The following is a 16,696-nucleotide window of genomic DNA, read 5'->3' as shown; positions in this document are numbered from 1 at the left end:
TTCTGTAATTCTTGAGTTGCACAAGAGCAAAGAAATAGTGTACCAGCAATAGAACATACAGCAGGTATTGATGCAGACAAGTGGACAGACAAAAAAGTGGCTAGTGGGGATATACACAAGGAAATCAAGAGCCTTTCAGGAGATTAGGCACAGCATCTGGATTAGCTGGATGCCTTTCAGGTGCAAATACTGATGGCACTGGTGCAATACCTGGCAGAACTGCACAGTCTTTTCTTGAAAATGGAGAAGTGCCGTGATATTAGAAGTTGGCAGCAGTATTTGGCAACATTGTAGACATGTCTCTAGGAGACAGGTAGACAATTGACAGTCTTACAAGTTAATTAAGAGTTGAAAAAGCTGTCTCAGGAAAAGAAATGAAGAATGCTCCAGATGACTAGGTGGAAGAGTTTTCCAATGAGGATTTTTTCACTGATGCAGACAGCATAACTTGTGGCAGTGGTGACCCTGACGTGTGGCCTGATCTAGTACTATGACTGGATTACAGCTGATCTAGTACTATGACTGGATCACAGATGATCTAGTACTATGACTGGATCACAGCTAAAGGAAACTCTAGGAACAATAATCATGTGGATTATTTGAATTGTAGCAACACCTTTGATGTTACATTTCACAGTATGTTAGGAACAGCTAAAAATAATGAACTAGACAGACAATAGGTGCACTGGCCAGAAGTGAGTGTCACAGTTATGGAAATCTGCCATTAAAAAAGCCAGGAAGCAGTGGGGAGGGGGGTCACAGAATTCAATGAAAGGGTTGAAGATTAAGATTGGCTACTATACTGATCAGTCTTGGATTGGTGCAGTGGTTACACATGCTTATCCAGTGTCTGCAGAGACTTTCTGTAGCTTATACGATTGGTAAGTAAATGCTGTCTGGGATCGTTTTAATACAGAAAGTGCAACATCAAGTATTTTATTGGAGCAGTCAACTGAAAACCTATTTGCTTATGGAGAGTATTCATTAGTACTGCATTGAAAAGGATCTGCACCCCTTAACCTGAAGCATGCTATGCAATATGAAGGACAATCATTAAGGCCAAGGAAATTCTAGGGTGCATAGCTAGCAGTATCAATTACTGATATACTGGTGGCATGCTTCCACTGTACAGGACAATTGTGAGGTTTGATATCTAGCTGACCATATACTGGAACAGAGACTATGTCAATACAAAGTGTACAAAACAAAGAGCTTTTAAAATAGCGAAGGAATGAAGGTGCTCAGGAATGATGAGACAGTAGTGTAGAGAGGAAAGAAAGAAAGTGAGAAATGTTGATGCACCTCACCTTCAAGGGGCATATTAACAGAGATGAAGCTGAAGACAAAACACAAAAAGAAAGTGAGAGAGATGGGATAATGGATACAGCAATACAAAAAAAATGAAGGCACAGTCTTCAGGCCACCTCACGCAAACCAGACCTTGACCATGAATGCTTCAGGCATGAAATTGGACATACATGCCTTGAACCTCAAAGTACGGATTACTTGAAGTCTAGGGAGGCTAAACTGTATACAAACATTAAAGATATAATGGCAGTTATTCAAGACAGTCTGGAAACCTGGAATCTGAATGTCATAACAAATATCCCTACAGTTATGTGGCACCTAAGCAAAGGGGCAACACATTCTTACCACCTGTATAGTTTAGTCATGCAGGTATGAGAACAGAGGATGGAATGCACTTTACTCTTGAAAATAATATTTTTATTTTATTTTATTTTACATTTGTTAACCGGGCTAGTCCAACTGGATACATGTCCATTTTCAGTGGAGGCCCGAGGAGAAAAGCTCCACTATCTAATACTTAACAAGCTAAGAATATACAAGTTATACAATAAAACCATTTTCATAAACTTCTTAGAGGCTATCTAAGTGTCTGAGTACAATGTGAGTCAATAGCATGACTTCCATGGCAGATGACTTTAGCAGGACTACAGCCAATCCTAACAAGTGGATGCTAGACAGGACCACATTTTCTGACCTTATAAACAGATGAAATGTACTAGATAAAGACTTCCACTTCTATGAGCATCACCTGAATGGGAGAATTCTGATCCAAAGTTATAAACAAACAGGCCTTTGCAGTGGGTCTATATTGAATCTGTTCTGAGAGACTGATCGGCAAATATACAGAGCTGAGAATATTTTTTTGGTTTTAAAGTTTGTACTGTTAGTTTTTGCTTAGATCTCTGTTGAAACAGTTTTGTCCCACCCATCCTCCCTATTTTTGTCTTGTAGTTTAAATTTGGTGGCTTTTGCAGTTGCCACCCCACTGTAGATTTGATCTGGGACACTCTCCCGTCCCATCTCTTTACCACATTCTACCTAATAAACTCTTTCTGCACTCGCTTTTAGTCCTTTTTGATTTAATTGCATTTTTTAAACTGTGTTTGGACTAATATTGTTGCATACTCAAGTGCGCTAGCTTGCACTGCATGTGAATTGTTTTTTTACTACTGTTTTTGCTACTTTTCTGTAAAAAAAAAAAAAAAAAAAAACTGTAAGCCTGTTTCCTACCTTTCCTGTAACTAGTGTTCCAGATACAGATTTGCTGTATCCAGGACTGTATGTAAGCTTCTCAGTCCCCCAAGCCTTTCTGTGTTGGAGGGAATCCTTCTAGCTTATCAGTGGGAGTGGTAAGCACTAGGTAACCTGTCTACCACATAAGTAGTGGTTCTGGCCCAGAATGTGCAGTTATTGGCCGTTTGGGCAATCTCTTCCATCTCTCTTAACTTTCTGGTTTGAAAGTCTGTATTTGCACTTGTTTCTGTCCTGTAACTCATCTAGTGCAGATACAGATTCTTAGTTTTAGCACTTAAATTTGCTTGTTCATGCTCAGCACTTGTTCAGAACTTGTAAGCACTAAATAAGCTACTAATTACTATAGCACTCTATCTTCCTCGTTACCTAGAGGAAAACAGTTTTTGTACTTACTTTTCTCACTTGCTTAGGGAAAATCAGCTCTTGTACTCACTTTCCTCACTTATCTAGAGGAAAAACCCTGCAACTCTCTTTTTGCGTAGTCTTGCGCACAGAGCAGCGTCAGGCAGCGCCGGTTAGCTGGGGTATACTATTCCCAGCCCCACAAAGTCTGCGCTGTAAATTTTCCCTTAGAACTAGGCAAGCCTCAACTCAAGTGCTTCAGATCAGCTGCTCTTATTGCAGCACTTGCAAAACAGAAATCAACACTTGTCCTAATCTCCTAGACAGCACTATTATTCTCCAAATTTCCTAGACAGCACTATTATAATATAGCATAAGACCCTCGATTGTCCGCAGGACTTAAGTTCAATTTACTCTTCAAAGCATGTCTAGAGGTCAGCTTCAGGTGTACTCTCCAGTTCATCTGGTGGAATTGGGCATCCTGAGGCAATGTCACAACTGCCTCATGTATACAGACCACCATCTCCTCTTACCTCTAGACACAAAGACTTGTGAGAGATGCAAATACATAGCCAGACTGGAGGCTAAACGCTCTCAACCCATGACTGTAACAGACAGTCAAGAGGATAAGGGACACACTTGCATCACACCACCTGTCACACATGAATCTACAAAACAAGCACTGGCAAAACATATGCAAAAATACACAAAAACATATTCAGAGGCACTAGGTACCAATCTGAAAAAGAAACAGTGCCCTCCAAAGCAGACAAGCAAGCAACCTGCACCCCCAAACACAAGCCAGAAAACACATAATTCACCTCAGCAGTGTGCCTCACAACAGACCTTAAGGCAAAACACCATACCTAACACTCTAGTAATAGGAGACTCTATAGTAAGGCACACGGATGTTCCACTCACCAGGCTGAACAAGGAGAAGGTTACTGTCAGCTGCCTGTTGGGTGCTCAGATCTGCCACATAACACAGCCACTTAGGCCACTCCAGAACAAGTACAAGTATGATGCTGTCATTGTACATGATGGTGTGAATGATCTAAGACGTACCTCCCTGGACTACATGAAAAGAGACATTGAGGAGCTATCTGATCATGTAGCCCAAGCTGATATGACCCTGACCTTGAGTAGCATACTACCTTCACCTAGAATGATACCACAATACAAACACAAAATGATCAATTTCAACAATTGGCTAAGCATCTGCTGTCATTCTAAGGGGATCCAGTGTCTGTCTGCCTGGGATGACATGATAGACAAGCCTCGCTGTTTTGCCAGAGATGGGTTGCACCTGTCACCCCTAGGATTTTGAATACTGGCCAAGGCTCTTGCTGTCCCCATAGTGCCTTTTTTAGGCATGGCTCAAAGGACAAACCAACCACCGTAACCAGCACAGGTAACCAAAAACTAAGAGTAATGCTACTCAACGCCAGAAGTCTCAACCTCAAAATGCACACACTCGAGGCTCTCCTCAGCATGGAGAAAATCGATGTTTGTGCAGTGACGGAAACCTGGTTCAAGGCTCAAGAGAGCACCCCAGCACTGCCAGGTTACAATTCATATCATACCTTCCGGCCTCAGTTACCGGATCGCAGTACAAAGGGCGGAGGTGTATCCATATTCATCAAGGATACCCATATCTCCAGGTTAGTAGCACAGCATGATGCCCCAGAGATCATCCATGCGCAACAATCAGCAGGCAAAACCACATTTCAAGTCATAGCCGGTTATAGATCACCCACCATGTCCCAAGATGCTCACTCTGCATTCCTTGAGACATTGGAAAATATAAAGGTCCTACCCAGCACCATAATCTTGGGTGATTTCAACTACCCTGGTATAGACTGGGCGAACTACCAGTGTTCCAACTTCTATGCTCAGCAATTCATAGAATTTATAAATTCAAATGCCCTTGAACAACTAGTATGTTCCCCCACTAGAGGGGACAACATATTGGATTTAATCATCACAAATATGGGCGCCCATTGTACCACACCCATTATCACTCCCTCTCTGGTCAGATCCGACCACAAACTGATAACCCTGGACATCCTCACCCCTCCAGCTCCCCCAGTCAAAGAAACATAGTCAAAAACCTTTCCAAAGCAAACTTCAAACTACTTGCATCCGAAATGGAAAGCTTCACTCTTCCCTTGCAGAAGGATAATGATATCCAGGATGCAGAATCCTACACCAAGGCACTTTATATACATCTTCAGGATTGCATGGACCGTGCTATCCCAAATAAAACCAAGACTCCTTCCTTAAACAAGAAGAAACCAGTCTGGTGGACCCCGGCCATAAGCAAACTATACAATAAAAGGAGGAGACTTATACAAAAAAAAAGGCCAAATCTCAAGTAGAAAAATCATCCCGGATCAGCATCAGTAAGAAATTGAGGGCCCTCATCAAGTCAACTAAAGCTAATTTTGAAAAGAAAGTTGCCAAGGATGCCAAGGATAACCATAAGGCCTTCTATGGCTATGTCAAAAACCTAAATGGCAACTCTCAGGTCTGTTCTGAGCTAGTACAAAATGGAACAAAATACATTGACCCTTCTGACATTGCCAACATCTTGGCTGACAGGTTCAGTGCAAATCCCCCCCCCACCACCACCACCTACAGGGCCTATTACTATTCCAGGGGATTGTGTAAGTCCAATTATTACTGATACATTGGTTAACAAGGCTCTATCTAAAGCTAAAAACATGCCTCCATGGGACCAGATGGTGTCCCAGGCTGTGTCATACACGAGCTCCAAAAGGAATTAACCCCGCATCTTAATACCCTGTTCAGTCTCAGCCTCTCCACAGGATATGTGCCCATAGAATGGCGCATGGCAATGGTGGTCCTGCTATACAAGGGTGGGGCCACAACTGACCCTGGGAACTACCGACCAATAAGCCTGACCAGTCTGATCTGTAAGGCTATGGAGCAAATCATTATGGAACTCATAAATGGTGAGATTGGGAACCTCCAGTCACTGGAACCCACACAGTTCGGCTTCGTCAAGGGAAGATCATGCCTCCTGATCTTGGTGGATTTCTTTGAGACAGTTACTCAGGCTATAGATAAGGGAAAGGAGGTACACATGGCTTACCTTGACCTTGCTAAAGCATTTGACACCATTCCCCATTCAGGTATTATTGATAAGCTCACCAGCCTGGGCATAAACTGGCTCTCAGACAGATCCCATAAAGTAAGGGTAGCAGGATCTATGTCCGAATCCAGACCAGTAACGAGTGGTGTGCCTCAGGGCTCTGTCCTGGGGCCCCTCCTGTTTGGCATATACTTCTCAGAAGTACAGGCAAGCACGGAAGGGCTGTGGCTGACTAAGTTTGCGGACGACTGCAAACTGGGTGCTATAATAGAGTCTCCGGCCGACATGGAGATCCTCCAGAAGGGCCTAAATGAGACTGATGCATGGTGTCAAAGCCATGGTCTCAAGCTAAATGCAAAAAAATGCGTAGTTATCCCCTTTGGAAAAAGCAGAGTACCCGCAAACTACAACATAGGAGGTAATCTCCTGAAATCTGAAGAAGAAATAATGGATCTAGGGACCCAAGTAGATAGTCAGCTTTCCTTTGATAACCATGTTGCCAAAGTGGTTAGAAAATCCTTCTATGTGACCCATCTGATCAGGAAAGGGTTTGCATCAAGATCTAAGGATGTAATGGTGCCCCTCTACTCTTCCCTCATCAGACCCATTATTGAGTACAATGCACCAATCGGAATGTACCTGGCTAGACATCTCCAGCAGCTGGAGAGACCACAGAGCTACCTAACCAAGAGGATTACTGGCCTCAAACAGTTGCCCTATGCAGCACAATTGAAAAAGCTAAGACTGTTCTCTGTTGCATACCGCTTTCTCAGAGGCGATCTCTGTCTAACGTACAGAGCCATGTCCAACCCAGAATTGTTGAATATGCTCCATCTTAGCAAAACCAAATCTACTCGAGCTACATGCTCTAGGGATATAAACCTCAACAGAACAATGAATAGAACATGCTGGAGGGGTAGATTCCCTTCACAGAGACTTCCCTTACTATGGAACAGGGTCCCAATCTACATAAGACAGAGCCCCTCACTATCACTCTTCAAGAGGAACCTTGATGAGTGGATGGGTAACAGAAAGTTCATACCGGGGATCACACCAACAGCACTACTAGATAGGGGCCAAGGGTACTAGCTGCTAGTACAAGGGTCTAGGGAACTAATAAAGGGGCGGTGAATACCGCACAACGTGGCTGGGCTAATATATGCCTTTGGGCAGATAGCCCAGTACCAACCTATGAACCTATGAACCTGTGAATCAGCGAACGCTTAAAAAAGCAAACGCTGATTCATTGTCCCTATTTCAGCAAACACTGAAAATGCCGAACACCCGGTACAGCAAATTTTTTCTCAGGGAAAAAAATTGCTGGGCCGGTTTTGGGAGTTTGCCATTTCCTCCACTGTGGTGCGATCTCGGAGTTGGTATATTTAAGTAGGGGTGTGTGGGGGGCACAGCCCCCTACATCAGGGGGAGTGGGGGTCAAAGCCCCCCACATTAAATACTATTTTAAGTTTTTTGTTTTTTTTTGTGCAACAGCGATTTTTTTCCCTGGGAAAAAAATCGCTGTTCCGAGTGTTCGGCATTTTCAGCGTTCACTGAACTAGGGTCGATGAATAAGCGTTTGCAGTAGATGCTTTCTCCCCATGATTGGGTGGCTCTGTTTCTTTATACTTTCTCTAATATACCCAAAGGAAGTTCAAAATTTGGAGGATGTTCTAATTATCCAATTCTGACCCAGACAGCACTAGTTCTCCTACCTGCTTCAGATGTCAAGGGAGAAGCCATTACTGTGGCCTCCACATATGAAACCCCTGAGACAGTAGAGGGGCTTCCTAGTACACCAAAACTCTTCACACTCACACTAACAGCTTGGAAGTTCTGACTCTGGTATCCTTTGACCACCATTCTCTGAGGACATGCAAAGATCATGAGGAAAGCTAGAAGATCAAGTACATACAAATCATGCCTGTCTAAATGAGAAAAGATTCTACTTCTGGTGCCAGTGGAGGAACAAGCACCAAACACTCAGAAGCACCAATGGTTGTCCAGTATCTTTTTGAGCTCTTCTGTTCTGGTTAAGCTTATACATCTGTAAAGGGTGCTTTTCAGTTATTTCAGCCTCCTTGCTTGATACCCACTGGCATCCAGACCCCAAGTGAAGCAATTCTTGAGGGGCGCCCACCATGCGAGGCCTCCTCAGAGGAGAGTGTCCCCAGCTTGGAAGCTAAATTTTGTGGTGGAAAATCTGATCTTGGCATGATTTGAACCAGCTGCCTCAGCATTTATAAAACTTCTTATCTGAAAAATAGTTTTCGTCATAGCTTTCACAGAGAGTGTCTCAGCTACTGACCATGTTCACAGGACCGTTATTGCAACGCCTATAGACAGGATGATCGTGCATATTTACTTCTCCTTTGTGACAAGGAAGTAGCTTTAAACCAGGCTATTCATTCTCAGTTTTCTTTCCTAATCCTCAGAATAAGGGAGACAAGATTCTGTACCTGACATACGCGCATAGGCAGCTGAGGTACGACTTAGGACTAGGCTATTTAGAGAATTAGATCTCCTTGTCAGCTTTGCAGAAAATAAACAAGGATTGCCAGTAACAAAACAAACTATTTGAAAGTAGCTAGCATCCTACATTACCAACAATACTTGCTACACTAATGTGACATCAACTCTCCACAATGATGTTATTATCTCTCTACATTCTCATACTTTTATGTGTTTCTGCATTTACTACATTTGTTCTTGTTGCAGCACACTACCCAAGATGACCCTGCAATTGGTCATTTCTGATCAGTTTTCTGTCCCAGTGAACAAAAATAAAATAAAGTAAATAAAAAATAATACATTTTTCTGTAACACACATGGTGGGACCCTACAGGAAAAGTAAGGTATCATTCCTAAAAGATGTTAGTGGCCAGGACATTTAAGAACTAGCCACCTGGGTCTTGATTTAAACCTTTTCAAAACTTTGCAAACTGAATGTAATATCAAGGCCAAAAGCTGGATATGCCTCTACTATCCTGAAACATACGTTCCAGCCATCACCCAAGGACTGAACCACCCTATCTTTTTGGACAAGCATTGAGTATTGTCGCTGTAAGTTATGACTGCAACAGTGACCCACGAAGAACACAGTACAACTATGATGTCAACTTATTATTACAGTCATTCATGTCTGGCCACTACTGCAATCCTCTTTACCCCCCTCCATCACCACTACTGCATGGATCCATGAGGTGTCAGAGTGGGTAACCATATACCCCTTTTCCCCTTCCCTCCTAAAATCTTTTCAGATTCTCAAAGGTGGGCTTGAATTCTTAATGTCATTTACTGCATTTCCAGGGCAATCTGACTATAGCTTCTGCTATAGACATGGCAGTACTGAGCTGGGGGGGCAAGAAAGAACCAAAGACGGTGTAAGTGAATGTCACTAATGTACCAGGTATGTGAAGCTGTTTATGGTAAGGTGATGTTAGCCCAACAATGACGAAATTAACTCAGCTCTGAAAGTTAGGATGGAAGTCAACCAGTGGCGGAAATGTTAAGCTGACTATGCAACTTTCCTTATTTATATTGTGCAAGCACACACTGAGGCTTTGACTCTCCATTTGAGGATCCAAGCTCATAGTTTAATAAATCAGAAACAGGAGAATGTTTTAGTAAAATCTAATGCGACTACTGTAGATATGGGAAACAAGCACGGATAACTATTACACAAAATGGAAAATATTGCGAACTTGAAAATACAATTGTCTATTTTTCCTTACTAATGGAATTTTCTATTCTATTCTTACCCTGAAATGCTTCTATTTGGTTTATGCCCTTTTCTTCTTCAGGTAACTCGTCGTTGTGCCATGTGGTTCCTAATGCTTCCTCGTTTTCATCCTGCTTATCATCGAGCTCAGTACAACTTATGAAACTTATGGAAGTCAGTATAACCCCTTTATAACAGGCTGGATACCTAGCTGGCTTTCTAATAGGACACAGGAGGTTAGAATAAGTGAGTCCACCTTCACAAAGTGGCTGGTCAGCAGTGGAGTCCCCCAGGGCTCTCAGCTAGGCCCACTCCTCTTTCACATCTACTTCTTGGATGTCAAATCCAATGTCAAAGGCCTCTAGCTGACCAAGCTTCCAAATGATAGCTAGCTGGGAGCAGTCATTGAATCTTCTTAGATGGGAACACCCTTCAGGAAGGTCTAATACAGGCAAACACCTGCTGCCAATGCCATGGCTTAAAGCTCAATACTAAGAAATGCATTCAAGTATCTTTTGGGAAGTATACCACCCTGGGTAACTACATCATCAGTAAAACACCCTTAAATGTTGATTCTGGGAACTCATGTAGATAGTAACCAAGCCTTTGACCAGCATGTGTCCAAGGTAGTAAGAAAACCCTTCTATGTTGCTCAACTTATAACCAAGGGCATGGCATCTAGGTCCAGAGAGGTCATCGTACTGCTGTAATCGGCCCTCATTTGACCTATCATAGAGTATAATGCCCCCTTTGGTATGTACCTGACCTGACACATGCAGCAAATGGAATGTCCACAAAGGTTCCTTACAAAAAGAATACAGGGGAGTAAACACAATGTCCTATGCTGATTGCCTCAAAGCCCTGTCTCTTTACTTGGCATCATACAGACTTCACAGAGGTGGTCTTTGCTGACATATGAGTCATCCCCGGACCCTGTTTTGATGAAACTTTTGCACATCCTCAAACAAAGCATCAGAACTGCTAAATTAAAAGACCTAAATTATGCCTGCAACATAAATAGGACATGTTGGAGAGACAGATATGTGTCTCAGAGAATTCCCATCTGGAACAGGCTCCCCATCCATATAAAGCAGATTTACTCTGTAACCCTTTTTAAGCACAACTTAGAACAATGGATGGGTAATCAGAAATTCATCCCTTGTCTACCTTTATATCTGATGGACATTGGCAGGCAGTAAATCACCACCTATAGAAATCAAATTTATGGGTCACGTTTGGGATGCACAGCTAGGCTTATAAGGACCCTTGTGTTCCTTAGCCTAGAATACACCTATATACCTATTATTTTTCATTCATTATTGTGTCTGTCACCTCCACAGTTGCATTTTTTCCCTTTTGTTATTGCTTCTGATGTATGAGTATGTGTGTTTGTGTGCATGTTAGGGAATAAAAGAGAAAGAACAGTTATTCCTCATCCTCATTTCAAAGTTTTGCGATGATGTCATACGTAGCACTGTTTCATTTTGTCAGACTAACCTCCCTGAAGCTTAGTGCTCTAAGCCTTGCGATCTGGGTAGTAAGAGCAAAAAACATAGGAAAGAAGCAAGTATGCACTGGAGAACTGAGCATTAAACTTGTATAGCAGCTTAGCACAAAGGGATAAGGCTAGAAGATGCTAAAGAATATTATCCTATAGCCTTGGGTTTGATTCTCTCAGTCTTCATTTGCCTACTGTGTAACTCACTTAACTATGTTACTGTGTACATCACTTAACCAGAAAATGCTACTGGGTCATTCTTGAAAAGAGACACTACTATGTAGTAAGTGAGATAGGTTAATAAATCAATTTAAAACAAATACATTAAACATGGATAAGAGCAGCATGAAAGGATGTACTGAATATTGGGAAATATCCTGCATATAACTGGGAAGCAGAATATTATTCGGCTGTAACAAGCTATGGGAAAGGCTGTTGCATGCCTTCCCAAACAACTGCCATACATAAGATGGCTTTGTTTAAGACAACTTACTGAGATCATAGTAAAGCAACTAGTGGAGACTGAAACTAGCATATCTTGGATAGAATTCATGTGTCTACATAGTGTGTGTGTGTGTGTGTGTGTGTGTGTGTGTGTGTGTGTGTGTGTGTGTGTGTGTGTGTGTGTGTGTGTGTGTGTATCAAAATGCAGTGTAACACTATATGCATTTACTGGGATTTTAACTGGCATTATATAAAGTATATATATCCAAGTTAACAGTTCTTTCATGGGATCAGCTACAGACAACATTCAGAATGTCATGGGAGGTGCAGGGAATGATATAAAGCACCTATTTCATGCAGCTCTTCTCATGAACTAGAATTAGTATACTATTACTGTATTTTTCTGCAGAGGAACTCATTTTACAGAGACCATGGCTTTATGTTACTTTTGACTAAAAGTTCCAGAATTCTCAGGAGTTTTAATGGCTTTTAGAGCATATATGGAACAATAGCTGTCTAAATAGCAAATGTACTTATTGTTCCACTAAACTGTAATACATTGCCACAGGGTGCTTCACCATTCATGTCTTTGGCCTTGTATGTCTCTTTTCAAATAACAATGAAAGATTCATCATTGCAATACAGAATAATCTCTTTAACTAGGGTGTGTGTGTGTGTGTGTGTGTGTGTGTGTGTGTGTGTGTGTGTGTGTGTGTGTGTGTGTGTGTGTGTGTGTGTGTGTGTGTGTGTGTGTGTGTGTGTGTGTGTGTGTGTGTGTGTGCAGGTGGGGATGGAGGGGGGGGTTCTGTGATCCAGAGTTAAATATTATGGCAGTAAATCCCATTTAGAAACAAGACTGTGATATCAGGCACTCCAAATGTGTAAAACTACAAGACCCCATCTAATAAGGTTCTATGATTACATGTTCTACCATTCTTTTTTGCCTCCCCTTGCTTTTCCTTTTGAGCATAAAATTATACTTCTGACTATGCTCATGTGTCATGACAGGTTACAGAGAACCATCTATAGAAACACAAGTCTTTGTTTTCAAAGTGGTAGCCCTTTACTTACAAGACACTAGGACTGATGGATGTCTCAGGATACAGGGAGTAGGAAATTAAAATGGGAATGTGGATGGCTAAATTCTATCCTTCTCAGCCATTCCTTATAAAAAAATTATAATATTTACAATGAACAATATTTACACACCAGTCTACTCAGTATATACCTTGTAGCATATGGGTTACAATACTCAGTTTCACATTGTTAGATAATAAGTCTAGTATTATCAGTTAAGTTTTAACTGAAGAGATGACTCATAAGTGACTAATGGAGTTCATGAAAATCAGCTTGTAATTCCTCTAAAACTGATATTGTAAGCTGTGCAAAACTGAACAGAAGGCAATGCTGTGCATGGGGACACCAAACCCAACAGAAAATAAAAACACAATGACATTACAAATCTATGCAAATGTATGACTGTGTATATTAAGTAAATAATCTCAATACAAATATAGAAATTACATCATTAGCAGTATAGAGAAAACATGATTTATTCAGAATCCATTAGAAACACAGTATTCATTTACATAAAATCTAAACATAAACTGCAGAGTTTGTGCTTCAATAACTGCATAACTTTGTGTATTTTGGACAAGAATAGAATGTGATATTAAAAATACATGGTGACTGAATGAAAACAGGGCTTCTAAAGACAAAATGGATGCAGCCTGCCCATGACAGAAAATATATCAGCAAAAAAATTGGCAGCAGCAATAAACAGAAACGAGAATTCCATCATGGGTAGAGCACAAAACCTCCTCACCCCCCACATGAAAACAATGCCCCCCCAAACCCTACTCTTATTCGCAGAATATGGCAGCAATGTCTCAGTAGCAAAGAAATGGTCTTCAAAGAACCAACCGTCAATTAAGAATCAGATCACCTTAAAGCATTAGGTGTTGAGGATTTACAGAAAAAACAGTACTTTTAGAATGACATCTGGGTCAGTTTCGACTCACTGCATTCATATGTAATATCTATTGTAAAAGATGAGTACAACATACTATAATTTCACTAGGAGTTTGCTGCATGATTTACAAAGACCGCAGTCTCTAAGGAATGCTCTTTGTTGGACTTAGTTCTCACAGCAAAAAAAAATCACCCCAATCTAATGAATACTAACCACCTAACATCCACTTAAATCTCTTTCTTTTTGTTAAAATTACTAATCTAAACTGTATCTAAAATAGTTGATTTGGTGCCTATATTTTTTTTGTCTGATTTATCTCCCAAAATCCATCAGACTTCCTAGGAGAGAAACTTGTGAATAAACTTAATGTTCAATCACAACAAACCATCTTCTAAACAAAGATAGCAGAACAATTGGATTTCAATCTTTTGAAACTACAATTGGCAAACTTGGGTGAGTCCAATACTTTGAATTCAGGCAGTTAAAACCTGTTTCTGAGAAATTTATTGGTGACATGTTCTTTTTTCTAGATCAAGTACTCTTTTTTTCAGCATATCTTATTTGCCATGAATTTAGGGCTCTAAAATGCTGTGTCACTTATAGACGAGAGAGAGAGAAAGAGAAAAAGAAAAATCCCCAGCTTTACAAAGCATTTTTTTGAAACAGCCAGACCACTTTTCTCTGTCACATAGAATGATCTTTTTATCCCAGATCTCTGTATGAAGTGCATATTTCTGCTATGAGCAGTCTACAGTGTCACTAGCTCATGAGTTAGTTGCAGAGTTACAGATGATGGAGTAAAATTAGAAGGTTGAGAGTTCTATCCTCTCTCAATGCATTTGGGTCGGAATTTTTCTCTTGGTACTACTGCAGCAGAGTAAATTATGTAGAAATGTCATACCAAGCAGCACAATCTTATGAATGATTTAGTTACCAGAAATCCAGTAAAAGTACCCCCATTGCCATTAAATAAATATATACATGAAACCCTTCAGTACTTATTGCTTATACGTATCTAAGTATTTACTCTGCCACTGCTGTTAGCATTAGTAATGTAGAAAATGGAACAAAATGTTAAAAGCAGCCATTGAGTAAATATGACTTTTCTGAGCTGTCTTGCATTGCATAACATGAAACAAAAGTGACATCACAAAAACAACACTGTATTCAGGGAGGATCTATACATTTAAGGTCACATACTTTAAAATACTAAAGGGATATATATCTAGGTAAGGAGTAGTACAGATTACAAACCTAGTAACATAAATTATACAAAATAAAACTGAATGCAGGGCTACACCTTATCTGACCACAACCTTATTGCCCCTCTAACTGCCTCTTTGAGACTATAAATAAAAGTATAACTAACAAAGTTTTAAAGGATTCAGTTTCAAAACAAAAATCTAAATAGAGAATGCATGCATTGCAACATATGTAACCTGTACATCTTCTTTAGTCATGCTCTTTGTTAAGCAAGAAAAAAGTGTACTGGAAACTATGCCGTAAGAAGTATCAAAAATGAGGGCTTTAAATCCTTTCTACTTTTATCCTTTCTAGCATCTCCTTTTTAGTCACTGATTTTTTTTTTCAGTTTTAGATAATCGCTTGTGACATTTTTTCAAAGCCCAAAAGAGACATTGAATTCAAAAGGATTCACAAGCTGGCATACAAAGACAAATTACACGAGGCAAGACAGACAGATATTTTCATTATAATTTGCTGTTAAATTAGTTTTTCCAAAATATATTGTTAGCTGAATGGTCTGGGCTGGGCCTCACACAGTAAACAGATAACATCTACCTTAGTATGATCTGCAGATTCCGCTTTTGACACAAACATTTTCTTGGACTAGTTTCATCAAGCAGATCAGTGTATAATAAGAAATCAAAACTTACCAGTCTGGCCTGATGCAACCCATGCAAACTGAAATAATAAAAGAAAAAAGGCACATTTTAAACATGTAGTAGTCACTCTTTTAATTAGAAATGTAATTGCTGTTTTAAAACCGATCATTCTTAAAGCATGAATTTCTTTAAAAGTAGTTGAAATATTTTACCTGAAAAAGAACTGTGGCCAAAAAAGATATTTTTAAGGTACGCATATCTCCCATGCCTTACTTGCTGATTTTTTCAGGCATATGAAATGAAGGTAAAGACAGAGCAGAGAACACAATAGGAGAAAAGTTACATTAAAATATTGTTTCAAAAGCTCTTTCTTTTACTGTAAGGTAACAGACCAATCAGTGCGATAGAAATGAGGCCACCTGTTATTAGAAAAAGGACAGTCTAAACTCCTCCTCCTTATAAGACACCAAACCTACGTAGGAATGCCATGATCACATATCCTTCTGCCTGCAGGAGTGATTTTTAAGTTGGAAGGTATTATTCTTACATAGCTACAGGAAATGTCCAGGGATCTATTACCTTCTTCTTTTTTGTTCCTGTTGCATGTAATTGCAGCAAAAAGAAAACTATTTATAAATGTCTCCAGAACTATTTTTGATATACTTTGCAGAACAGCCAACTAAATTATAGCTAATAGCAGATTCTGTTATATGAGATTTCATTGAGTCTCAGCTTTGTTCTAAAACATTTTTCAATCAATGTTCTTATCATTATAGAAAAAGATGCAAAATACATGGATTTGTCCTGTTTAGTAGACGTCCATTCCTTTAACACTTATCTGAAATGTCAAATGCTTAACTTTATATATGGATATTTGGCCTTGTCTCATAGCTAAAGACCCAAAAGCCAGACCAGTTTTAATTGCATTATTTTCTCATTTACCTGCAATCTTCTACCAAGTCCCATCAAGCATACAGAGAAACCTATATAATATGTGAAGCTACAAACAGGACACCAAACGTACCTAATGTCATTCTTGAACCTATCAGGCTGCCATGCAAGGCCACGGTCTCCTCTTAGGTGCAACTGCTGTCCAACAGTATTAGGTGTCTTGTCATTCTACATGCCTTTGTATGCTGGGATAGTGAATTATGGTTGGTCAGGTGATTTTCCTTTCCATTCCCAGGCAACCTGGCACCTA

General features: G+C 40.3%; 1 protein-coding gene across 1 annotated transcript in view; it reads right to left on the bottom strand.

Moving 5' to 3' along the window:
• LOC122814297 overlaps nucleotides 1–16,696 on the bottom strand; it is a 780,122-nt gene that overhangs the window by 758,776 nt on the left and 4,650 nt on the right. The window contains exons 2-3 of the mRNA XM_044086885.1: nucleotides 9,778–9,956; nucleotides 7,732–7,911 (exon numbers count right to left, since the gene is read on the bottom strand). Of these exons, the coding sequence (XP_043942820.1) occupies nucleotides 7,732–7,911; nucleotides 9,778–9,956 (359 nt within the window). The remainder of the gene's footprint in view (nucleotides 1–7,731; nucleotides 7,912–9,777; nucleotides 9,957–16,696) is intronic.

Source organism: Protopterus annectens, chromosome 10.part0 (assembly GCF_019279795.1).
Source record: "Protopterus annectens isolate FY-2018-M chromosome 10.part0, PAN1.0, whole genome shotgun sequence".
NCBI classification, from domain to species: Eukaryota; Metazoa; Chordata; order Ceratodontiformes; family Protopteridae; genus Protopterus; species Protopterus annectens.
Note: the sequence above shows the minus strand (reverse complement) of the source record. Positions and strands in the feature narration are given on the sequence as shown.